The sequence below is a fragment of the Amblyomma americanum genome, chromosome 4 (genome assembly GCF_052857255.1).
Source record: "Amblyomma americanum isolate KBUSLIRL-KWMA chromosome 4, ASM5285725v1, whole genome shotgun sequence".
NCBI lineage: Eukaryota > Metazoa > Arthropoda > Arachnida > Ixodida > Ixodidae > Amblyomma > Amblyomma americanum.
In genome coordinates this window covers 36530736-36556475 of record NC_135500.1, presented here as the reverse complement: position 1 = coordinate 36556475, position 25740 = coordinate 36530736, and the positions used below count along the sequence as shown (strand labels likewise).

The 25740-nt window shown below is 48.4% G+C and overlaps 1 protein-coding gene across 1 annotated transcript in view; it reads right to left on the bottom strand.

The window, feature by feature from the left end:
* LOC144129458 (uncharacterized) overlaps nucleotides 1–25740 on the bottom strand; it is a 48575-nt gene that overhangs the window by 15240 nt on the left and 7595 nt on the right. The window contains exon 4 of the mRNA XM_077663638.1: nucleotides 984–1180. Within this exon, the coding sequence (XP_077519764.1) occupies nucleotides 984–1180 (197 nt within the window). The remainder of the gene's footprint in view (nucleotides 1–983; nucleotides 1181–25740) is intronic.

Here is a 25740-nt window from a genome sequence, read left to right as displayed (position 1 = left end):
GAACAGATTAGGAGAAAATGAATGGGATGAGCGGGACCAACGTAGACGGCACGGTGTTAATCACGGTCTGGGTAAACAGTACAAACACAAGCAGACTCGCAGAAGACACCGCCATATAGTGACGGCGATTACGCACCTATACCACGAGAACGCAAAAGAGTACCCGCAGTGTGTACACCAAGGACACGTAATACTCAAAGACTCACAGGCGGCATGCAGAACGTACGCGACAAACGAGCAGTCCAATCGAGAAAGTTTAAACCCTCCGCCATGCCTCCTTTCAGAGCAGTGAGCGAGCAAATGTGCTAGCCGCAGGGATTTAGGCACCCGGGAACTGGCAAAGGAGGGCAGTCATAGGAGGGGGGAAGAAACAGGCGAAGAAGGAGGAACCGACAGCGAAACGCTGAGCACATTTGGACACATACAGAACACTACCGCACACAAAGAATTACTCTACCGCTACTCCACCCATCACTCACCAAAACCGAGACTATGGCCCGTAGAAATTACAACCGCACGCATGCCAAAACCTCCATCACGAACACATACTGAATTCGGACTTCTACTCAGACACATGCCCCAAAAGTAAAGGGAACAGATCGACCTTTTAACAAACTGTACGGGCCTACCTGGGATCCCACCTACACAAAAACCGCACTGCTGCCTCTTGAGAGTCTATGTCCAGCTGAAATAAGGTTCTCACCTGGCGGATAGTAAAACCGAGCAGTAAGAGGCCCCCGTCAGGGTCTCAAACCTTTTGAGCAATAAAGTTATTTGCTCGCTCCAGCCATACTGCCATAAGTTCGCGGAAGTTTTCCAAAATTAACGTTCTCTTCTTCAAATTCGTAATTCGTAATACCCTATTTAGGGCCAAGGTAACTAGCATGACGCGAGATTTGTCTGCGCTCTTAATATATACAAATAGGTTATTTCTCACTCGATGCATTGACAAGTGACTCCTGCAGAGTCGCTTGTGGTCTCACCTGGATGCGTCGATGCGGCAGCGGAAGGGCGCCCCCTTCTGCCAACGGAGAAGCTTGAGCGCAGCGCGGTAGTCGATGTACACGTGCGAACCACGCTCTACCTTGGTCAGGCATCCGAGTTGGTTCAGCGCCACGCTGTCCGTCAGGTCCCGGAGCGCCAGTCGGCGCAGCTCGTAGAGCACGCCCGCCTCTCTACCCTGGGTCCAGGCAGCGCGTGGAGAAGTTGCTATCCACTGGCAACATCTTCATTAGACAGGTGCGAGAGGCCACAAAGAGACCCCTCTCTATTCATGACAGGCGAGTCCCATCTTCCCACCCAAGAGCGCGCCTTGCGGGACCAGAATGGGACTGTTTATACGTGCCACGGCAGCGTACATCACTGATCTCCACTCGAGGGTAAACCCTCTCTACAAAGCACCCCAACTTCGACAGTAGGTTAGCTGCGCAGGCCAGTTAAATTGAAACTTAATTCTCTTAGAGGCAGTTCTGGACGCTTTAAGTTTAGTAACTTTTGTCGCATTTGCATTGTAATGAGAAAGGTCGATGGAAGCGCGGGAAGCGTTCCAAGCGAAAGCCCGTCGCTGGACGATGACCCGAGGACCACGGTGACTGTCGTCCATACGAGGGCATTCACATGAAATTCCTTGACCTCACTTCAATCGCAAAGAAATTTCGGTGATCTCACTCAACCTGAACCTCATCATTTGAGATAGAGGTCTCCTCAAGAACCCTCACTTTATTTCTCGGGGCTCCAGCTACCTGACTAAAAGTCACCTCAACCTTAAGTTCCGAGCTGTGATCGGGTGCTCAACCTAAACAAAAAAAAAGAAATTGGAATAAATAAGTAATTAATCTCAAATCATGAATGGCAGTTTACCAATATCCCTGAAGAGAAAAGTGTACAACAGCTGTATCTTACCGGTACTCACCTGTGGGACTGAAACGTGGAGGTTAACGAAGAGGGTTCAGCTTAAGTTAAGGACAACGCAGCGAGCTATGGAAAGAATGTTAGGTGTAACGTAGAGAGACCGGAAGCAAGCAGAGTGGGTAAGGGAACAAAAGCGTGTAAATGACATCCTATTAGAAATCAAGACAAAGAAATAGGCTTTGGCAGGGTATGTGATGCGAAGGCAAGATAACCGCTGGTCGTTAAGGGTAACGGAGTGGATTCCAAGAGAAGGCAAGCGTAGCAGGGGCGGAGGAAAGTTAGGTGGGCGGATGAGGTTAGGCAGTTTGCAGGGATAAGGTGGGCGCAGCTGGCAAAAGACAGGATTAATTGGAGAGAAATGATAGAGGCCTTTGCCCTGCAGTGGGTGTAGTCAGGCTGCTGATGAAGTAATTTACTGAAAGCTGTAATTAAAAATTGATACGTTGAGAATCCTGATTGTGAAACAAGCCAAAGTGATCGTGACAGCGGCATAATGACTAGTTATGGCATTCAGGGTGTACTCGTATGTATTAATTAAGTAATGTTCATATAGTATCAGTGCGCACGTAATAGGAAAAAGCTGGCGGCGACACTTAAGCTCCGCCTTAACGGTATGACGCGATAGCGTAGTGGGTTGATGCCAATATATGAAGAATTGGTCATTCTCTACACTATATTTACAGATCCCTCGGAGTCCACAAACTACTTCTTGCGCGGTGGTGCTGCGGTTAAACGATGCACCACTGCCCTGCGATGGCAGTTGATGTCACCGGTGTGGCTTGTGCGACCCAGGTTGCTCTTCCCGAGCAACCTCTAGAGACCAAAGCTTAATTCAAGCGTCACCTGCCACGGTGGTCAGTTTGCTCACAGTCCGGTGGGCAGGTTGGGATGACGCCTTAACGTCACGTGACCTAAGTGGCCCACTTGCCTCCTAGTTTGCTTCTCGGAGATTTTTCGGGAATTTTTCGCTTACGATCAACGACGCCGACGACGACGCCGGAATTTCTGCGACACGAGCCCCTTAATTATATCGCGTTAAAATTGGTATTCTAGAGTCAGAGCACATAGTGTTTGTTCATGACCTGCACGGGGAAGAACTACCCTCTTCCTCGGTTGCTCCAGGGCATACTTCGGCTAGTCGTGCAGCTGGACCACTGTCCAATCGCTTGTGGGCAGAGGTGTGTCCGTGGTGACCACCAGTACGCAGCAGGGTAAGTATGTAACTGTGTATTTTCCTGTCTAAACATTTGTAAGCATATCGGTTTTTGATAATGTCACAGTGTTGGTGACAATAACAACGCTGTGAACTGAAGCAGAGTGGTGATTCGGGCTTGTTCGTTCATGGCTTCAATGAAAGATGAAAGCGCAACGAAAAAATGGACAAACATAAGCCCTAACTGCTACCAACAGAAACTGTTTATTTGCTTACGCAATATACACTGTCCTGGAAAGAAAAAAAAACATCACGTGGTCACAAAGATAAAACATTCGTCGCAACCAAATAGTTGGATGCATATACCTAAGCGTTAAGATAGAGCAACTCTTCAGGAGCGTGATGGAAGGTGTGCGTTGCAATCCTGTAACTCACTGCAAAATATGTGAAGTAAGCCTAAGCTTCATCAGACGAAAGTGTTGAGAAGAGACAAAGAAAGAGCAGGCAAGAAAATCTACGAGTCCTACATCATCCACACGGGGGCAGGGACTTGCGTCAGCAAACCTTCAATCACGATGCTGAAGAAAGAGTTTCTCTATCTTAACGCCTAGGTATATATATATCCCACTATTTTATCGCGGTAAACACTTTATCTCTATCATCACGTTGTTTTTTCTTTGTTGCACGTATATATTTCTGAAGATAATAAACCGTTTCTGTTGGTAGTAGTCAGCGCTTTCGTTTGTGCATTTTTTCGTTGCGCTCCCGTCGCTCAATGTAACAACGTTGTCCTTGAGTCGAAACATTGGTACGCAGCTTCGGAGCGCGTACTAAAGGAGCGAAGCCGTGAACTTCATCTTTTTTGATCAAACGCGACCTGGCATTCCCCCTTCATAGCTGAGAGTAAGTACATGGACACAAACACGCGCAAACGCAACAGAAAGTAAAGTGCGAATAAGCCATAGTCCTTAAACGTACAAGATGTGGTTTCTACGTAGAACATGAAGGATTGCGGAGCTGTTGGTCGGCGCTGCCGCTGGCCGGGGCAGTCCGGGAGGACTTCATAGTTGACGGCATTGATGCACCGCAACATTTTGTAAGGCCAGAAATAACGCGAGTAGTTCTGCGGAGAAGTTTTGCAGCGCACAGGGGTTACACCCAAAACGAGTTTGGCGGGATTGCAGATGAATTGTCTGTGGCTAGGGCTATGTCGAGCGGGGGGAATTTTCATCCTGTTGCTGGCAGATGTGCGAATGTTCTAGTTGACGGGCCTGCTCGGCATGTTGGACAATCTGCTCAGCGTCGAACGCAAGTCGATCTTCAGCGGTGCTAGGCAGTATTGCTTCTAGCACTGTCTGAACTTCCATGCCGTAGAGAAGGCGAAATGGTGTGAAACTCATCGTTTCCAGAAGTTCCACATTTAAGGTGGAGATGACGAACGGGAGGGTCAGGTCCTAGCTGTTGCGTTGGATATCGAAGTAGATCCGTAGCGTGCTGGCGACGTCCTCAAAGCCTCATCAGCTCATTCGTCTGTGGGTGACAGACAGTCGTTTTGCGATGGCTCATGCTGCTTAGCGGAACAGCTGTGGTCATAACTACTAAGTGAAGACAGATCCTGTATAAGTAAGTAATAACCTCCTTCAGGGCGCTGTGCCAAAGGAAGATCCGCTGCATGAAGAAATGGGTGACTTCAGACATTGTGCCATAGTGTAACGCCTTGACCGGAAGTCTAACGAGTGAGGTAGCCAGTGGTGACCAAGGCCCACCGGCCGCGATCCGAAGACAGAAGAAAATGACTGAAGAGGTCCATGCTGTCTTCTTTAAACGGTCCACATGATTGCTCAATGGGTTGAACGAAGCCCACAGGTTACATTGGCGAGGCCTTGCGGCATTGAAACTGACTCAGCTCTCTGAGTACCGTCTGACAGTGATGGCAAGTCTGGGCCAGTGAAAATCTGTAGTATACTCGCAAACATTTGGGAGTAGCCCAAGTGGCCAGAAATTGGTTAATCGTAGCACGCAGAATGGATTACCCTGCGTAAGGCTGCCAGTACGACTAAGAGGAAGGCACCCGAGTTTGAATTAAGATTCTTTTTGTACAGCGCGCCTCGTTTTAGACAGAGCGATGAGAGGCTTCGAGAAAAACACGTAAATAAGTATGCTGACCGCGCTATAAATAATCGATGCGAGGTCGTAACTCTCGGTCAGGTCGCTGCTGACTGACCCCAAGGAAACCGCGCTCGTCGTCCACGTTGGGAGAAGTGAATTACGCAGGTGGATGAAACAGTTGGTCGGCGTCAGCGTGCTTTTGCCCGGCCTTGTAGACAATGGGGAGGTCGACCGCCTGTAGACGGAGACTCCATTGCGCTAGGCGTCCGGATAGATCTAGAAATTTGGCCCATCAAAGCAAGGAATAATAATCAGCGCCAACTTTGAAAGCGCGACCACTGAGATATATTGCCGCGAATCTTTGTAGTGTTTGTTTGTTCATTGTTGAAAGCTTCCGGCACGCCGCTTTATCGCTTTGTTTGCGATGCAAGACGAGACCAGATTTATCTCGATTGATCGCATCCAGGCGGAGCCGATTCTACGTTGTTCCAGTATGTGGTAGTAACTTTGCGCGCGGTATCTCGGAAGTTTGCTATCAGCTTTAAATTGAGCACGCCCGAGAGCAGCGGACATTTTTCTGTTCGACTACCGCCGAGAACGCTTGTTGCTACGCCGCCGCTGAGTGTTTCAGTCCATTGTGGGCGCAAGTCACCTCAAATAAACAGTTTTGCTTACAAGCCATTTTCGCTGTGTTCCTGCTCTCCGGACTGCAGTCACCACTACGCGAGATCTGGTGGAGGTGCTAACGGATGTCCCTGGCATCCTCATCCCGTGGAAGCCACCAAAGCAGCCCGAACCGTCCCAACCGAAGACGAAGTGCGAAGCAGCCGTCGTCTTTAGAGGCGTTCACCTGAATACGGACTACTACAGCATCGCACGCGAGCAGAGGAGGACTCCTCAACGCCGATTTCAGCCATGGATACGACACCAGCCTTAATTATTTTTCACCAGCCCCGACTGCCGCCCAGGTTCAATGGTTCACTGGGCGAGGATCCTGAAGAATGGCTGGAACAGTTTGACCGTGTCACCGACTTACCGTATTCAACTGTTGGGATTACCAGACTAAAGGGAGTCATGTTTTCTTCTCCCTGGCAAGACCAACCAGAAATTGGTTTTGAAACCACGAAGCTTCTCGAGCGACGTGTGGATCATTCAAGCGAGAGTTCCTGAAGGCACTCACAAGCATCGTCAGGAAAGAAAGAGCTCAGCTGCTTCCACAAGCACACATCCAGCACCCGAATGAGACTGCGACCGCATACGTAGAAGACATGACGCGCCTTTTTGTACGTGTCGATCCTGGCATGACGGAAGAAAAGAAGTTGGAGCTTTTTATGCGTGCTGCTAAAGAGGCACTTTTCGCTGGTCTGACCCACAATCCACCGAAGACAATCGCTCATTTCATTCGCGAAGCTGCCACCATTGAGATAACCTTGCAAACACAAACCCGACATTTCCCTCGACAGCTCCAAGTGACCTCGACAACCCTCTCGGATCAATCAATCAATCAATCAATCAATCAATCAATCAATCAATCAATCAATCAATCAATCAATCAATCAATCAATCAATCAATCAATCAATCAATCAATCAATCAATCAATCAATCAATCAATCATGTTTATTTATCATGACGATGTTGGGCGCGCCGACAAAAAGCCATTGGGAAGGCTTGACGAGGCCGACGCACCCCACAAGGGCATTGCAGTGGTACACAACATGGTAGCACTTCCAGGGATAAAAAAAGAAAACGAACAAAAGTAACATATTTGGCATTAGCTGTACATCAATTCGGACTCCTTATTTAGTTGATGAGGGAGAGTGTAGCTCAACATTTGATAACCATAATTTGGATGGCACAGCATTCATGGTAACCTGCGGGATGTCATCCGCGAAATTGTACGGGAAGAGCTGGGTCGCCTGTTACCACCTTCCAACCAGCCTCAAGTAGCGATCCTTGAAGAAATCGTCCGGTAAGTAATGTAGCGTGCGCTTGGCACCCCGTCATCGACGCCTCCAGCTGAAGCTCCAGCCTTGACCTACGCCGCTGCAGTACGCAGTCCTCAACCCAAACGACACAACATAAGTCCGCCTCTTCAACGTGAACCAGCTGTTCCCGAATGCCGCCTCCCTGTCCCCGCCCGCCCAACCTACGAACGACGCTGAAGCCACAGGGAATGCGACGCCTTGAGGACTTCCGACTCTGCCCTCTGCGCTTCCATTGCGCAGAAGCCGGCCATATTCTTCGTCACTGCCCGTGCCGCCGTATCGGTCTTCATGGCTTCACTCTTGGCGCATCACGACAACGATTCGGCCAACGACCGCAAGAAATCGACGAGTACTTGCGACGAGAGGAGTATTCGCCGAACCGCCTTTCGCCGTTAGCCTCGCGTTTTGCGTCGCCACGCTGCAGCTACGCAGCCGCGGTACGAGGAAGGTCTCCCAGCCCCCGTAGGGGAAACTAAATACAGCAACCTCTGGAGGTGAGGTTGCTCCCGAGCGAAATGCCGAAGATTCGCCAACAACCATGCCGCATGAAGACCCCACCCCCGACACGCCACCGCCGCACACAATGACAACCTCGACCACGACGCGAACCGCCTTTAATACGACGCCGCCATCCAGAACGGCTTTGACGAGCCGCCTTACCCACGTTTCACATACCCGACGAAGCCGTGATCCGACGCCGAGGACGACGTGCAACGCACGAGCCACGACATCTGACTTAGAAGTGGCTATCGACGGCCGGAAAGTTACCGCTGTGGTTGACAAAGGAACTGATTACTCGGTGATGAATGGGACATTTGAACAACATAACAATGAAGAGCGCGTCTACCCCCTACCCCACATCGAAGACACACTGGACCCCGGCTTTGCAACGCCAAGTATTTCTCATCGAGGAATCTTAAAAGCAGCTACAGCAAACTGAGCTCGATGAAAGAGATCGCGAGAAAACCGCATTCATCACTCCCAATGGGCTTTTTGAGTTCAAGGTGATGCCATTTGGCGTCTGCTCAGCACCAGCGACGTTTCAGCGAGTAATGGATACAGTGCTCGCAGGACATAAGTGGAAAATTTGTCTGGTGTATTTAGATGACGTCGTTTTCTTCGCCTCGAACTTTGAAGAGCATCAAAAAGGCTTCGAACAGCACAGTACACAATCGAGTCATCCGGCCTAACCTTGAAATCAGAAAAATGCCAGTTTGCCTATGAAGAGCTGCTGTTTCTAGGCCACATCGTTAGCAGGAAGGGAATACGTCCAGACCCGCAGAAAACAGCTGCTATCGCACTGTTTCCTCCGTCGGCCGATAAGAAAGCTGTGCGCAGATTCCTAAGACAGTGCACATATTACCGACAAGTTGTCAAGAACTTTTCGCGCATGGACAAACCTCTGACCCACCTCACAAAGGTAGACGTGTGATTTAAATGGGAAGCACCGCAAGCAGAAGCCTTCAAGGAACTTCAGCGTCATTTACAGTCCCCAACGATCCTCGCACACTTTGATGAAAACGTCGAGACTGAAATTCATACCGACGCAAGCAGCGTGGGCCTAAGCGCCGTCCTCGTTCAGAAAACTGACGGAGTCCAGAAAGTAATCGCATACGCTAGCCGCTCCCTGTCCAATGCCGAGGCTGACTATTCGGCAACTGAGAGGGAGTGCCTTGCCTTCATCTTGGCTACATCGAAATTCCGCCCCTACTGTACGGACGACCGTTCAAGGTGGTGAGCGATCACCACGCACAGTGCTGGCTTGCCAGTTTGAAGGACCCCTCCCACCTCGCTCGATGGAGCCTGCGCTTCCAGGCAGGAGTTTGACGTCAGAGTCGTTTATTGGTTCGGGCGCAACACTCAGACGGCGAATGCCTGTCACGAGCCCCTGTAGATGCACCGCCGCGGGATGACGATGAGGACGCTTTCCTGGGACCCATCAGCACCAGCTCTTTTTCTCAGCAGCGACGCTCGGACCCAGACCTAAAAGACCTCATCGAGTACTTGGAAGGCAAGGTTTCTTTGCCCCCTGCCTCATTCAAGCCAGGATTATTTACGTTATGTGTATACAATGATGTCCTGGTGAAGAACTTCGCAGGGAACAAAACAGCCTACCTCCTTTTGGTACCTTCAAGTCTGTGCGAAGATGTTCAGGCTACACACGACGAGCCGACAGCTCGACATCTCGGGTTTTCTCGCACCCTCCGCCACATTCAAGACAAGTATTACTGGCGCCGACTCTCTGCCGATGTCGCATATTATGTGAAATCCCGCCGAGGTTGTCAGCGACGAACGACCCCTCCCACCCGACCAGCAAGATTTCTGAACCCCATTGAACCTCCCTCAAGGCCCTTTCAGCAGACCGACATGGAATTGCTTGACCCTTTCCTGAAGTCGATGTTTGGAAATAGGTGGATCGTCATAGCGACCTACTGGCTGACCCCCTATTCGAGGCAAAAACGCTACCAAACGGGACAATAGCAGAAGTCGCCAAATTTTTCATGCAGTGCATTTTTCTGCTACACGGCGCCCCCGATGTGCTCATCACGGACAGAGAAACAGCATTCACGGCGGAAATAAAGCAAGCCATCCTGCGTTACATCCAAACAAGCCACTGCAAAACAACCGCATACCATCCGCAGACCAATGTATAATGTAAGCGCCTGGACGAAACCATCGCCGACATGCTCGACATGTATGTCGATGCCGGACATAAGACCTGGGACGTCATCCGGCCTTACATCGTTTTCACCTATAACACCGCTGTGATGACCCCCATAATGCGCAGGTCCACACGGGACGGAGAGGCAAAGGGACACCGTATGGCTCAGTTTAAACAAACAAATATATTCAATAATTATACATGATTAAGATTCAGAGGCTGGGGCGTCCGAGCTTACGTGCCGACGACTTCATGGGGGCGATGGAGTGGCTCCGGAGTTGGGCTCGAGCGGTTGCTGGCAGAAGCTGCACGCCGTCGGGCTTCGGCGCTGAAGGCCCTCTTGGCGAACGATGTCGTCCTGAGCGTCCTCCTTCCGTACTGCTTGTCGATTTTTATATCCTCTTCTCCACACTCCCTAGGGTGAGGACGCCCACGCCGGAGGGGAAGGAGGGGGGTTAGGGCTTTCACTTGGGCGCACAAACATACCACCGCACTTATGGTCTCGCCCCCCTCACGTGTTGAGTCCAAGGGAAAGAAGGTTGTCTTCGAGGTAGCGCATAGCGTCGGCTGTGGTAAGGCGCGCTCTGGCCCGCTGACAGTTCCCGCGGGTCACCGGCCTCCGCTCTCCATCCATCAACTGACACTCGCTCCTCAAGGTAAGGCGCGCTCTGGCCCGCTGACAGTTCCCGCGGGTCACCGGCCGGGAAAGTGGTCCCTTGTCCTGGGATGTGCTCGGGAGGCCTCCCCTGGAACCGCCACGGCAATTGGGGAGGATAAAGCCCGTTTCCCCGCGGCGGCGGGTCCGGTTGGGTCCGGTTGGGCTTAAACCCCTTCGTTCTGGTCGTCACTCTCAAAGAGCATGGCTGGGTAATTGATGATGCCGCTGTCATCTGGGTCTCCGTCTACGCCGCGCCGTCGAACGCGGAACCTCGTAGCACACACAAGGAACGTCACACCGCAGTGCAGGAGACCACCCAGATGACGATTTTTGGGCTCGTCCATGGCAGGGAGGCCACGACCACGCTAGATGCCATGCTGCCCAACGTTACCAAAGAAGATAACGTCCACGTCGCCGCCTACCTTCAACGCGCAGGAGAACCCCGAAGACTTGCCCGAATACGGATCAAAGACCAGCAGCGGACCGACGCCAGACGCTGCAACCTACGAAGACGCAACGCGGAATGCAAGCAAGGAGACCGAGTCTGTGCTTGTACGCCCATTCGCAGCCAAGCATTGAGGGAAAAGCTTTTGCGCCGCTATTTCGGCCCGTACAAGGTTACTTCGACCCGTGCAAGGTGAACTGGACTATGAAGTCGTCCCTGACGAAACAACTGCATTCCAGCGACGCCGCATACGACCAGAAGTTGTCCATGCCGTCCATCTAAAGGCCTATTATGCGCGCTAAAGGACGGTGTGTTTTCACACTCGGTAGTTATTTTTGTACAATCCGATTTATTTGTTTCTATAGTCAACTTATTTGTTTTAAAGCATCGGGTCGATGCTTCTTTGAGAGAGGGTAAATGCTTGTAGTGTTTGTTGATTCTTCAAAGCTGCCGGCACGTCGCTTTATCGCTTTGTTTGCGATGCAAGACGTGATCAGATTTATCTCGATTGATTGAATTCAGGCAGAGCTGATTCTACTGCAAAGGCTGTTAACTGGGCTAGTTGGTTGCTAGAATCGGACATAGTGGCTAGCGCACAAAAAAAGACGCACACAGTAGCTAGGTAGACAGGACATACGCTAGCTTGTGTCCTGTTTGCGAATATTGTTCCAGAATGTTGTAATTTGGCACGCCGCATCTCGAAAGTTCACTATCAGCTTTAAATTGAGCATGGCCGAGAGCGGCGGGCATTCTGTTCGAAGACCACCGAGCATGTTCGCTGCTACGCCGCCGCCATACGATTCAGTCCATTGTGGCCGCAAGCCATCGGAAATAAGAGTTTGTTTACAAGCCAATTCTCTCTTCCTTCTTTCCGGACTGCAGTTACCGGTACGTGACAATATAATAGAAATGGTGAAGTATTCTATTTCTGTCGTGGTGTAGGTAGTCTCGGTGCACGACAGGGCACGACTGACATGAACGATCACTCGCTCAAAGCCGTCTTGCCGCTGCACAAAGACAGCACCAGGGCTAATGCTGCTAGCATCGATATGTGCTTCAGTGTCACCCTTCTCTTCGAAATCGACAAGAACGGGTGGCGTTTAGAGTTGGCGGCGTAGCTCAGGGAAAACTGCATCTTGCTCTTGGGCCCGAACAAAAGTAGTGTTTTGCTTTTAAGGGTAGTGATCAGTTCAGCGATATAGGCGAAATTTTTAATGAAACGGCGATAGTGCACCCACAAGGCGAGGAAGCGATGAGCAGGTTTTTTTCTTATGAGAAGGGGGAAATTCAGATAGAGCTGCAAGCTTATCGGTGTCAAGTCTAACTCCGGCAGCGCTCGCGCCATAGCCGAGGAATTTGAGCTTCCGTAGCCCAATTAGCATTTCTCTTGGGTCAGGTTAGCGCAGCGGAAAGCTTTGAGCACTCTTCTGAAGGAAAACAGCGCACAAAAAACACAGACCTAAGAAAGAAAGAAAGACAGAGTCTGTCTGTCTTTCTTAGACCTGTGTTTTTTTTTGCGCTGTTTTTCTTCAGATGTCTCACCAACTTGCCCAAAAATACGCCTTGATGCAGTTCCTTTGAGCACCGTTCCCAGGTGCTCAAGACGTTGGCTAAACATTTAGACCGGTCAGGACCGAATCTGTCATCTGTTCAAAGGTTGCCGCGGTAAAACATTAAATTTACAATGGCCGTCCGGGGTGACAGAGACTTTCTTCACACGGTCCCTTCCACCTACCTCTACTTCTTCTCCTTAGTAAGAATGGCACATACCCACGCAGGGGGATTGGCCAAGGTTCAGTAGATAATCCCAATGAGGTATTTACGCTGGGAAAAATAGGCGTGAGAAGACTAAATCATTAGAAAAATTGGAACAGTCAAATGAATTAAAGAAATGTGAATTACCAGGAATAGAATCGAGCATTTTTGGACACGCGACAAAATTTTGTATACAGCTAACAAGGTAATCAATTAGCTGCACTTATGTAATCATGAAGGCAGCCGCAGACACTGCCTAACGGGAATCCCTTTGCGCTCGCACCGAACGAAAGAATAACTGGAAGAGACAGTGGGAGTCCTAACCTCGAAAGAGGGACCTCCCAATACTGTTTTCTCTGAACTGCGAACCGCCGGCAAGAGAGGAGAAAATGATCTATAGTTGCAACTTGCCCACATGATACACAAAGGTTTGTCGCAGCGAACCCACATCTGCATAAGTACAAATTTAAGTGAGGAAATCTGCATCGCATAAGCGTCATTGACACCTCACAAAGCCTTGATTTACACCACCTGATATTCCATGGGAACTTTAAGTGGCTAAAATCTACGGTATTGAGCAATGGATCCCTCAGGTTGGCTGAAATATGTTGGAAGCGCTGGAAACGTGAAGTTTCTAACAGAATGATGTGAGGGAAGGGATAGATTACAGGAGCGCTGAGAGCTGACCTTGCCAATAAATCAGCCACCCCGTTAAAATAGACGCCCGAATGCCCAGGTACCCAGACAAAGCGGATCCCACGCACTGTGCGCGGAACAAAAAAACCTAAGCGAAAGATTCAATAAAGATTTTCCAGAATTTTGGAGAGAGACTAGAACTGAAAGGCAGTCTGCAAAAATAAGGACCCGTGCTACATGCCTAGGAAGTTTGAGAAGAGCCAAACCAATGGCCAGAAACTCTGCGAAGAAAATAGGAGTATAATCTGGGATACGAACGGAATAGCTCCACGCCAGCTCTTGCGAATATATCCCAACCGCCGTCTTCTCACAGCTGCTGGAGGCATCAGTGGAGATAGCAGTATGAAGAGGAAAATTCTGCAGGTGTTCAGAAGGGGACCATTTAGGATATTTTCGGGCATATGTTTCGCATGGGACGGGAAAATATAGTTATAATAGAAGACGGTGTCAGCCTTCGTATCTGCAACTTGTTGCAAGGAGATCAGATTAACCTGAAGCGGGGCTAACAGATTATGCGTGAACCTAACTTGCGGAAGCTGATAACGTGGCCAATGATTAGTGAAAAACAGGTGTAATTGGGATAGAAAAATGGGACTACGAACGCTGGGGCCCGGGTCAAAGGACCTGAGAAAAGTACGCACTGTTAGAAGTTGGAAGCGGGAAAAGAGATCGGGGATACAGGCTTCCAGGTAAAGGACCGCGTTTGAAGCTAATTTTGGGAGCCCGAGGCATAGCCGTAGTGCACGCCTTTCCAGTAAAGCTAATAGCTGCAGCTTGTAGTTTGCGCTACCAGAGAACAAGACACAACCAAATTCCAGAATCGGTCCCATATAAGCTTTATAGAGCAACAGTAACGTGTCACGACGCATGCCAAACTTCTTATTGCCAACTCGTGTCAACCGGCCCAGAGCACGTTCCCCTTTATAACATTATTCTTAATATGGTGTCGCCAGTCCAAGTTTTGATCATGAGTAACGCCTAGGTATTTAGCCGACTCCACCTGCGGAATTGGAGTGAAGCGGTATACTAGCGATATGTACAAAGGAGTGTCGGGGGGAAATACCAGCACGCCACATTTGCTGACATTAAGTGATAAATTAATTTGGTTTAGCCAGACTTCAATAGCATTCATGTATGCCTGCAAACACTCGAATAGTGCATGAATATCCTTTGCTGATGCGAAAAAAGCTATATCATCAGCGTATACTAAACTGCAATGTTTGGATGAATGGGTATGTCCCGAACCAATATGTTAAAAAGCAGTGGAGACAAAACAGATCCTTGCGGCACACCTCTTGATTGAACATAGGTATTAGAACAGAAAGATCCGTCTGTACAGAAGAAAAAACTATTTTAAAAATTCACAAATCCAAGCATAGATGTAGTGCGGTGGATGTAGCTAAGCAAGATTGTTAATAAGGACCGTGTGTTCAACGCTGTCATAGGCTTTAGCAACATCAAGTGTCACCAAGGCCGCAACTTCTCTCTTGCGCATTGAGAGCCGTATTCGGCTCTCGATATCCACATGCGAGGACCATATGGAACGACCGCGACGAAAGCCAATCTGTGCGGAGCTGAGGCCGTTAACGTGATGAACATGCTCTGTGAGGCGACTGTGTACTACTCTTTCTATTAGCTTTACTAAATTTGAGGTTAAAGCAATCGGCCGAATACTGTCTAAATGAAATTCATTCTCTGCATTTTTCAAAAGTAAATTTATTTTCGAAATTTTCCAACTCTAAGAAATCCGATAGTTTTCTAATGATGCATTTACAATATTCAGAAGGTGAGTTTGAAAGTCTTGCGCTAAAATCTTTAACATGCCCACAATAACCCCGTCAGATCGCGGGGCAGCGGACTGCATCGAGGAAACAATTGGGAGGAGTTCCGACACGTCCACCTCGGGATATTCCGAGCTGGGGGTAAGAGTGGTGGTGGTGGTAGTGGTTTTATTTAAAATAATAGTAAAAAAGAAGGAAAAGATTTTTGCTAGCCCCGGCATCTGCCATCGATACTGAAGCACCTGAGCTGGGGCAGCGGAAATAAAGGATAGCAGGCAGAATGGAGAAATGAAATGAAAGAGGTGAGGGTACAGGAATAGAGGATAGGGGGAGAAGTAATATGTACAAACTATTTACACAATAAGAAGTGTGTCCTGGTTGTGCGCGTGATTAGTTAATTTTAGAGGAATTAGATCACACACGCGCACAGCACTGTGTTGGTTACAACTGGAGTGGGGCGTCCAGTTATTAATCGTTCAAGGTAGCACTCGTGGAGCGTTCGGTCACTGCGTGTAACTACCTGACGGAGAACAGTGTGCAAGAGTGTGCAAAGTTTCCGTTTTCTGCACTTGGAAACGTAAAGCCAGCCTCTGAGCGATACGTTCAAGGTTTTTCTTAGCTTCCTGCGGAGACAATACCATTGACTTTATGCGGATGGAGGCCGGAGAGTTGTTATTCTGCGCCATGAATCTATATAGAGCCTTCTTATTCTGAGGTTTAGAGAGATATGTGTTTAAATTTTGATTATAATCCTCCTTTGCTTTTTTAACAGTTCTTTTGAAAGATGCAGAGTGGAACTTATATTTTATCCAATTAGCTGGGCTCTGATTATAGGAACGGCTTTTCCATGCTTCTTTTATAAGGCGATAAGCTTTCTCACACTACTCCGTCCACCAAAGAGACGGCTGTCTGGCAGGGGCAGTAGCGCAAACAGAGAATACAGAGCTCTCAGCAGCATCTTGCAGAAACGAAATTACACGCTGAGCTCTTTCTGATCGACCTGAGCTAAGTATGGAGGAAACCGAGGCAGATATCAATTTTTTATACGTAATGTGATTTACAAATTTCTGGTTGCACCTCCTTTTCGGAAAGGAGAGGACACAATAGTAAAGGTTATTGGAAAGTGGTCACTAGATGTACGTTGACCATGCAGTGTGTTGTGTTGGGTTTAATGGCACATAAGCAGCTAAGGCTATCATGCGCCAGGCTCAAGGTATATGGACACTTTTCTGTAGGTGGGGGGAAACATGGTTGTTTAGAGGACTTAAATTGCTATTACGTTCTGGTAGTAATAAGAGAAAGAAGAAATTTTATAAATGGCTAAAAATAAACGCTTTCAAGAAGGTCAGATAACCTCAGTAGCCATCCTTGGCTGGGCAAGGATCCTGAGGCTCCCAACCATTCAAATACCCACCTCAGCCCTCTTCTCATGGAATGAGAAAATGGCTGAAATGCATAACATTTTAAAGCAAAGCTCTGGATCAAAGTTTACAGTTTCTGAAGAACATCTGCTTCTTTTAAAAAGCTAAAAACGGAAGATATGTTAACAATGGCATTTTCGCCTAAAAGCAGCGCTGGGTGTAAAGGAATGTATTCATTATAAAACTTCGTAAAGTGCTTATTTCTTAGTTTTTCGAGTTTTGCACAAGAGAATAAAATATGGTTTATTGTTAGTTCGTCTCCACATCTTTCACAACGAGGTTTGTCTTGTTTCGTTAGTAAGAAATTATGTGTAATGTGTGTATGTCCAATGCGGAGACGACATAAAATTACTTCAATAAATCGTTCCTGGTGCCTACAGGTCTTCCATTCACCCAGGACAGGTTTTACAAAGTGCAGCTTGTTGTTAACCTCGTTGTCCCAAGAGGCCTGCCATTTTTCTCTCAATTTATTCTGGACTGACTTGATGCAGTCCTTATGCGGTATGTTTACTGGTTTTATTTTTGCGTTAAGGGCAAGTGCGGCGCTTGCATCAGCCTTTTCATTTCCGCTGATGCCCACGTGACTGGGAACCCAGCAAAACTTTATTGTATGTCCTTGTGAATCAGCTCGTATTACATTATGTATTATGTTTCCTATTAAGGGTTCAGTTGCATTTCTGGGGTTTATTGCTGTAATTACGCTGAGGGAGTCACTGTAGATAACACTGTTCTGTATGTTTTTCTTCAATATTTGTTCTACAGCTAGAGCAATGGCGTAGCATTCTGCTGTAAATATTGAAGCGCACTGAGACAGCCTGACTACTTTTTCCCATTTCCCTTGCACTATCGCGCTCCCTACATAGAGTGCTGTCTTAGATCCATCTGTGTAGAAATCTGTGCAATTCTTGTATTTTTCGCTTACTTCAAGAAACTCTTGCTGTATATGTTCCAGTGGGGTATGTCTTTTTTGAATGTGTGTCAGTGCGAAATCGCATACACCAGGAAACAAGTACCAAGGTGGCAACCTATCGGGTCTCTGGGCAACATCAGGAAGTGCATCTAGTATGTTTATTTCTTGGCATATTTCTTCAAAGCGGAGGAGCAATGGTTTTACAGCTTGAGGTTTGTTGGTGAACAGTGTTCTGGATGGGCATTTTGTAACTATGGTGTAACAAACATGTTTCGGTAGCGACCTTATTTTCAGTACGTATGCACAGGTAAGCATTGTTCTCCTGTTGGTGAGGGTCGGTTCATTTGCTTCTACGTGAAGGCTATTTATGGGTGATGTTCTGTAAGCACCAGTTGAAAGGCGCAACCCGAGGTTTTGTACTGGATCTAGCTTTTTAAGGTATGATGGCCTCGCAGACCCATACACTATGGATCCATAGTCTAACGAAGAGCGTACTAGAGAGCGATAGATGTGCAATAGGCACCTCCTATCGGATCCCCAACGCTTCCGTGAGAGTACTTTAAGTATATTCAGGGATTGGGTGGCTTTCTTTTTTAGGGTGTTTATATGTGGTAGAAACGCTAGCTTTTTGTCAAAAGTTAAGCCTAAAAATTTGTGTTCTTGTTTTACTGGAAGTGTGATGTCGTTCAAGTGGAGGGTGGGATTAATCTGCAGTCCTCTCTGCAGCGAGAAAAGAACCGCAACAGTTTTCTGTGGAGAAAACCTAAATCCATTTCTGTCTGCCCAAAGTGCTAATTTGTTTATTGTGAGTTGTAGTTGTCTCTCACAAGTTGCCAGGCTAGAAGATGTGCATGCAATTTGAAGGTCATCAACGTAGACCGAGTACATAATGGACTGTGGAATTATACTGGTTAAAGAATTCATTTTTACTATGAACAATGTAGTACTTAAAATGCATCCCTGAGGAACGCCGTTTTCCCGAGTAAAATTATTTGAGAGGGTTGCGCCGAGACGAACTTGGAAAGAACGGTTGGATAAAAAGTCGCTCAAATATTTCAGCATCCTCCCGCGGATACCAAGCTCTGCGAGGTCGCGAAGAATCCCGAACCTCCAGGTCGTGTCATATGCCTTCTCCATATCGAAAAAAACTGAAAGGCAGTGTTGTCTGTGTATAAAGGCCTCTCGGATTGTGTTTTCCAGGCGGACCAAATGGTCGACTGTGGAACATGTTTTTTTAAAGCCACATTGGTGGACATCAAGAAGCTCTCGGGATTCCAGAATAAACATTAATCTAATATTTATAACACTCTCAAAAGATTTGGCAAGACAGCTTGTAAGGGTTATAGGCCTATAACTGTTAGGGGAGGTTGGTGGCTTTCCTGGTTTTAGAAATGGAACAATAATGGCTTTTTTCCAAGCAGCTGGTATTTTCCCTACTACCCATATTTTGTTAAAAAATTTTAACAGAACTTCTACAGATTGCTCAGATAGATGGGACAGCATTTCATAATGAATTTCGTCGGGGCCTGGTGCAGTTTGTTTACCTATAGACAGTACTCTCTGTATTTCGTGAAGTGTAATCAAATTATTGTAAGGCTCGTTTGTGCTGCCTGCCGTAGGGAGTCTTTGTTTTTCGGTTATGTTTTTGTATTTTATGAATGACTGTGTATAGTGGGAAGAACTAGAAACTATAAAAAAATGTTGCCCCAAAATGTCTGCCTGTTCTTTAATACTTGTCTGAATTCCAGGATCCGTCAGCAGAGGAAGGGTGAATGGTGAATAGCTGCCATTTACTTTTCTGACCTGCTCCCACAGTTTTTTTGATGTTACCGAGCTGTTTATGGACGACACATAATTTTGCCAAGACATTTTTTCCGCGTTCCGCCGTATATATCGGGCTTTAGCTCTTGCCTTTTTGAAAGCTATTAGATTTTCGTGAGTAGGATACCTACGAAATACACCCCAGGCCTTATTTTGTTGTTTTTTGGCTTCCCAACATTCTCGCGTCCACCATACCTTGTGGTTCTGGCGCACGACGCCTGTGGACCGGGGAATAGCTAGCCGTGCAGCATCGATGATACATTTTGTGAGAATTTCATTGATTTCATCTATGCTAAGTGTTTCTGAGTAAATGTCCTCTAATCTGGCCTTTTCTCTAAACAACGCCCAATCAGCTAGATGTAGCTTCCATCGCCGTGGTTTGGTTGGGGTGACTGCAGGTGAGGATGTTAGGCTTATAAAAACAGGTAGGTGATCACTCCCAAACGGGTTGTCTAAAACGTCCCACTTAAAATCACTAAATACAGAAGGTGAACAAAAAGACAGGTCTAAACTGCTCATTTTCCCAGACGTTGGGGAACAGTATGTGGCCTTTTTCGTATTTAAAAGACATACATTATTCGTCAGGATAAAATCTTCGATTATTTGACTTCTAGCGTCACAGCGTTCGCTTCCCCACAGGGAGGAGTGAGCATTAAAATCCCCAAGTAACAGATATGGCTCCGGAAGTTCTCTGATCAGTTGCTGTAGATCATGGAGTGTTAACGTAAAATGTGGAGGAATGTATACGGAACAGATTGTTAGTGTTTTGTAGCTTACGATACTGACTGCAACCGCCTCAAGTTTTGTTTTGAGTTTAATTTCTTGAGCAGGGACACCGCTTTGAACGACTATCGCGACGCCTCCCGATAGCCGATTTGCCTGCTCTCGATCGCGTCTAAAAGTTTTATAATGTTTCAGGATATGTACATGTTGTGGACCAAGATTGGTCTCCTGAAGACATAAAGCTGTGGGTAACATTGACCCTAAAATATGTGTTATGTCGCTGTAATTCCGCATAAGTCCTCTACAATTCCAATGGATTAAAAAAGCCATGTTTATGTTTTTGAGAGGAAATTAAAGGGGATTTACTTAAGTAGTGGGCCCGTTATTAGAGGCCTGTCTTTTTTCCGCTCAAGAGAGCTGTTCCGCCTCTGTGGTGGAGGCGGAGTGGCAGTTATATCCATCGCCTCACGAGAGGCGCTGGAGGACCGCGGGGAAGCCGCGGGTTTGTGGGTTTCAGTCCTCCCCCGGTAGGGGGAAGTCCTGCGGGATGCCGACGCATGGACCGGCGCTCCCTGCTTTGACACTGGCAGGGCAGCTTTCGCTGACCCTGCCTGGGGCGTGAATGGTCCTGCCATTGGCTCGATGGAAGTGGCCTCGGCAGCGACCGGGGTGCTGTGTGGTGCACCGCCCCTGCGCACCACATCAGCAAAGCTGGATTTTGCTGTGAAGGAGAACTGGTTGGTAACGGCAAATCGCCTTCTTGCTTCTCTAAATGAAATGCTTTCTTTGGTTTTTATCGTGATAATCTCTTTTTCCTTCTTCCAGGACGGACAGGCCCTGGAGTATGCTGCATGTTCTCCTTCGCAGTTAGCGCAGCGCAGGGCTGCGTCACATTCCTCAGAAACGTGATCCTTGGAAGCACATTTTGCGCACGTTTTGCGGCCGCGGCAGCTCTGTGAGCCGTGGCCAAACCTTTGACAGTTAAAGCATCTTCGTGGGTTTGGAATGTAGTGTCTGACATTTACTTTCAAGTATCCTACATCGATGGTTTCTGGTAATGTACTTGTATTGAATGTTAGAACCAAGTGTTTTGTCTCTATTTCTTTATTGTCTTTCCGGATTTTGATTCTGTATACATCTGTGACATTTTGATCAGACAGGCCTTCCAGCAATTCTTTCTCGGTTAGGTGTATGAAGTCGTTTTCAGAGATGACACCACGAACTGAGTTTAGGGATCGGTGCGCTGTTATTGAAACTGGGATTTCTCCGATGGATGCGATGTTTGCGATTTTCGAGTTCTGGGTGTTGTCAAGGAGTTCTAGCAATAAGTCTCCGCTGGCCATTTTAGACACCTTGTAGCCAGGGCCCAGGGTATCTGTTAGGCATTTAGACACAAGGAACGGAGAAATTATTCGTGCTTGTTTTTCATTACTTTCACTGTGGATAACATAGAACTTGGTGAATGTCAATGTCGGTTTCTTTTTTGAGAAAAAGTCTGCTGCTTCGTTCCGCCCTCTCTTGAGAGAGCGATCGGGTTTTGAAAGGGGGGGAGCCATAAAAAATTAAGTTTTTCAGTCATGGTGCCAGCCACCCACCATGGAGTCCAACAAGGGGACGGGACAGGAACTTGAACGCAAGTCCTGCCCACGCCAGCTGTACACCTCAACTATAACCAAATCCGACACAACTCAGGGTGGCTGGCCACACAAGGTTAACCCTCGCCGCCTATGAAAAGTGAAAAAAACTAAGAAGTGAGTAGGAGACAGGAGAGTTGTGAGAAAGAGATAGGAAAGTGAAAGACAGAGTGGAGGATAGGAAAAGGCGACTGCCGATTTCCCCCGGTCGGGTCAGGCCGAAGGTGCCGTCTACGTGAAGCTGGGGCCAAAGTGGTGTGTTGCTTCCGCCGAGGGGCCTTAAAGGTCCAAACGCTCAGCATCGGCTCAACCACCAGGATCCCCTTTTCCCCGGACACGGCGATGCCACGCACGGCGAAGCGTGGGTGCTCGGGTCCGTGGTGATGCACAGTTCACCATCATCCCCTTGCGGGGATGTCCCTGCGGATGCTCGGGAACTCGCGGTGTCGCCAATCACCGTCGCGACGCCTGCAAGCTGCAGGCGCCCCCCTGCGGGGCGTTGACCATGCAGATACTCCAACTCCACGAGATGCTAATGTTAAATCTATGACTGAACGAGAAACTCCACGCATAAAGGTTACTGCTCCGGAATTGCAGCAGCGCACTGCATTCATAGACATCCATGACCAGAGAAGCTGGCCGCAGGAGTCAGAGCCACTACCCCAGACACTGTGGTGCGAATTAAAATCCCCTGCGATGACTGTGTTGTTTGCTCCGCTCAGTAAGGTATCCAAACAGTCTGTCCTGTGAACACCTACAGGAAAGTAGACGTTAGCAATAGCTACTGTGGCGCACTGTGGAACGGAGATTTCAACTGCCAACAACTCATAGTCAGGAAGCATAATTTTTTGCGAGATTGAAGCCCGGTGACATATTCTTGTAGAGATCATAGTTATTAACACATCACCCCTGTCATTAATGCGGTCTACACGGAAAACACGGAATTTTTTCATTGAAAATGAAGAAAGTACGGAACGACAATTCCATTGCAGAACTTTTAGACCCGCCATGATCATTGACTGATGAAAGAGGCAGCAACAGCCTCCTTCAGCACATCAGTCTGGGGGATTAGTTTGGGAGGTCCTTTCTTTGCTTTGATTTGCGGAACAGCTGACATCGAGGGCGAGAAAGAAGCTCGACGCTTCTGGGAAGGACAGAGCATTTCAACATCCGGGTTACAGATATCTACGTGAGAGACACTGCCAGGGGCGCTGTTGGCAGGCGGGACTTGGGACGCGTCAGGAGGCGACATGGTGTCACTCTTACCAGCAGCACAATTTAGGAGCGACGCAGTCGTCGCCGCCGAAACAGATGATTGAGAAGGCAGAGACAGGCCTGCAACAAGTTGAGATAAAGCCTCGGTGAAGTTGCACACCATTCGCTCGACCACCACAGAGAGAGCCTGTTCCACTGAGGACACTATCGAAGTAGTCAAACTTGACTCTATATCTGCAACAGAGCTTCGTGCACGCCTGGCATATGTATTATTCTTCCGATCCAGAACTGCATACGCATCTGCTCTCGAGCATCGCTTCGCTTGAATTATATCTAGCAGGCTTTGTTCGTCAGCTCGCTTCGAGCAGTTGGCATGATCAGCTGAGTGGTTACACTTGCAGATGCAACATTGGGGCTGATCAGAGGAGCAGCTGTCATCCGAATGCCCTTCTCCACAAACACGGCAGCGGGTCGCCGATTTACACGCTTTACCACTGTGACCGAACCGCCAACAGTTGGTGCGTTGAAATGGATGGGGTTGCAGAGGATCCACACGATACACTATTGGCCAGACCTTGAGCTCGGAAGGACAGGAGGAGCCAGCAAAAGTAGATATAACTGATTCTGTCGCTACACGCACACCATTTAATTCTCTACTGCACCGGTAGACAGAAAGAACCCCCACACCTGCATCCTGAAACTCCTCCAGTATTTCCCGTGGGGAAGATGCTGGGTCCACTCCACGAACAGTACCTTTGGAGCATGCGAGCTGTTCAGGGATGAATGCTTTCACTGCTAATGACTGAAAAATTTTGCACTGGAGCAGGTCTGTGACGCAAGCAATGTCAGAGGACTTGAAAACATGCCTCTACGCCCGAACGGTCGCACCTCAGAGATCTGGAGGTAGTGGGTAGTTAGAGACCTTGCTCCTCCTGAAGAACCTTAGAGGTTTTCATCTTGATCATTTCTTCACCGATCGGTACAGCGCCACAGAGATGACGTCCATTCCATTTTTCCTAAAAAGGTCCAGCGGCAAGCTTTGGGTGGGCAGGCTGGCAAACCAGGCTGCCGACCCTCTTCCCGGGGAGGTCAGCGACGTACCTGAGCCAAACGCTCCCTCAAGTGCACATTAACCGCGCCTACAGACTTAACCTTAGACCTGGCCAAATCCCCCACGCAGAACGGCCTCACCAGAGATGAGCACGCAGACACCACCAGGAAACCACAGGCACCACAGGAAACAGCCGTTCAGAACCGTCCAGGTGGCAATCATCGCACTTGCTCCTTCGTGCCCTACCTCTATCTGAGTCTACCTCTACCTCTTCATCTACCTCCAGCCAGCAGCGACTTTTCAGCTCGATGGAAGAAAAATACTCAAGTCGCCGCCGGCGATCGAGGAAGTCGTCAATGCGCAGCAAGCAATACACATATTCCTTAGTTTGTTTAGCTTTCGGTAATTAATGCAGAAACGTAATGTTCCGTTTTTCCTTTTGACGAGGATGATCGCCGAGGAGAAGGGGCTTTTTGAAGGCGCTTTCTTACAGCATTTCATTAGCATGCGGCTTAATCGCTTTGCACTCTGTCGAGGAGACACGGTAGGGCTGTTGTCGGATTAGGCATGCGTCGTCAGACGTCACGATTCAGCGTTTAGTGATCGTAGTATAAGCAAATTTTGATTAGAAGGCGCAGCACTCTAAATTTGAGAAAAATGCAGAGAACTGTGGAAATGGACTGGCAGCTGGGAATTGGCACAGATACTTTCAAGAGACGCAGCGATCTCCGCCATTTCCGAGATGCATTCGGAAACGATGGCGCCTGCTATGCGTTCGACAAATGTTATAGAGGTGCCGATGCTGGTGCCAAAAATTATGGGGACTGCCAGTGACTGGTTATCGTGAATGTAGATGGGACTCTGGGCCACGCACACACCTTGCATCAGCAGCGAAGGTCACCTTCGGCAATAACATCACCGTTGTGGAGCGCATCTCACTCGATGTAGCGAATACACTGGTTTGTGGTGGCAGCGTGATTCGGCTGCGACGGGTAGTATAACCCGTGCTAGCATCTTTCTCGTTAGAATATGTATAATCTTGGACTCTAGGAGGTCGATATCGCTCCTCCTGAGTAGCGGAGAAAGTCCACTCCTATAATAAGTTCTCGGGAACAGCTTTCAAGAAGACAGCCTCCGACAAACATACAGTCCGAACGTTTAATTCGTTCCGTGCAGACGGCGGAAGGAGCGGTTAGGTGTCTAACCGCCGTTCGAACATGTGTCCCAGGCCAGGGTTTCGAAACCTGCTCATGAAGTGTGGCCACCTGATTGATCAGGACAAAGTTATTGGAAGGAGGTGCTGCTCCCACAAGAGCTGCACGCAAAGTGATTTATTTGCGCGTGCCTTCGCTCACTTGTTCTTCTCATCGTGCGCGGCGCTCACGTGCCACCACAAGCTCCCCCCTCCTCAGCATACGGAGTCGTCCCAGCGAACGCTCTTCGGCCGATAGCCGCCGCGTTGGCTGAGTGGTTAGAGCGCTCGGCTACTGAGCGAGAGTTTCCGCTGTCGAACCCGACCGCGACGGCCACGTTTTGATGGAGGCGAAACGCAAAAGGCGCCCTGTGCTGTGCGTTACCAGTGGACGTTAAAGATCCCCAAGTGGTTGAAATTAATCCGGAGCTCTGCACTACGGCACCTCTTTCTTCCTTTCTTCTCTCCGCCCCACCTTCGTCGCTTCGTTCACGGCAGACTGACAAAACTGAGGTGGGCCGATGCATATATGAAGGTGAGACGTGTGAACAAGGTATAGGTCATCGGGGAAGTAGCTACCTCTGCAGAAGACGATTAGCTGGTTGAAAGACAACTCA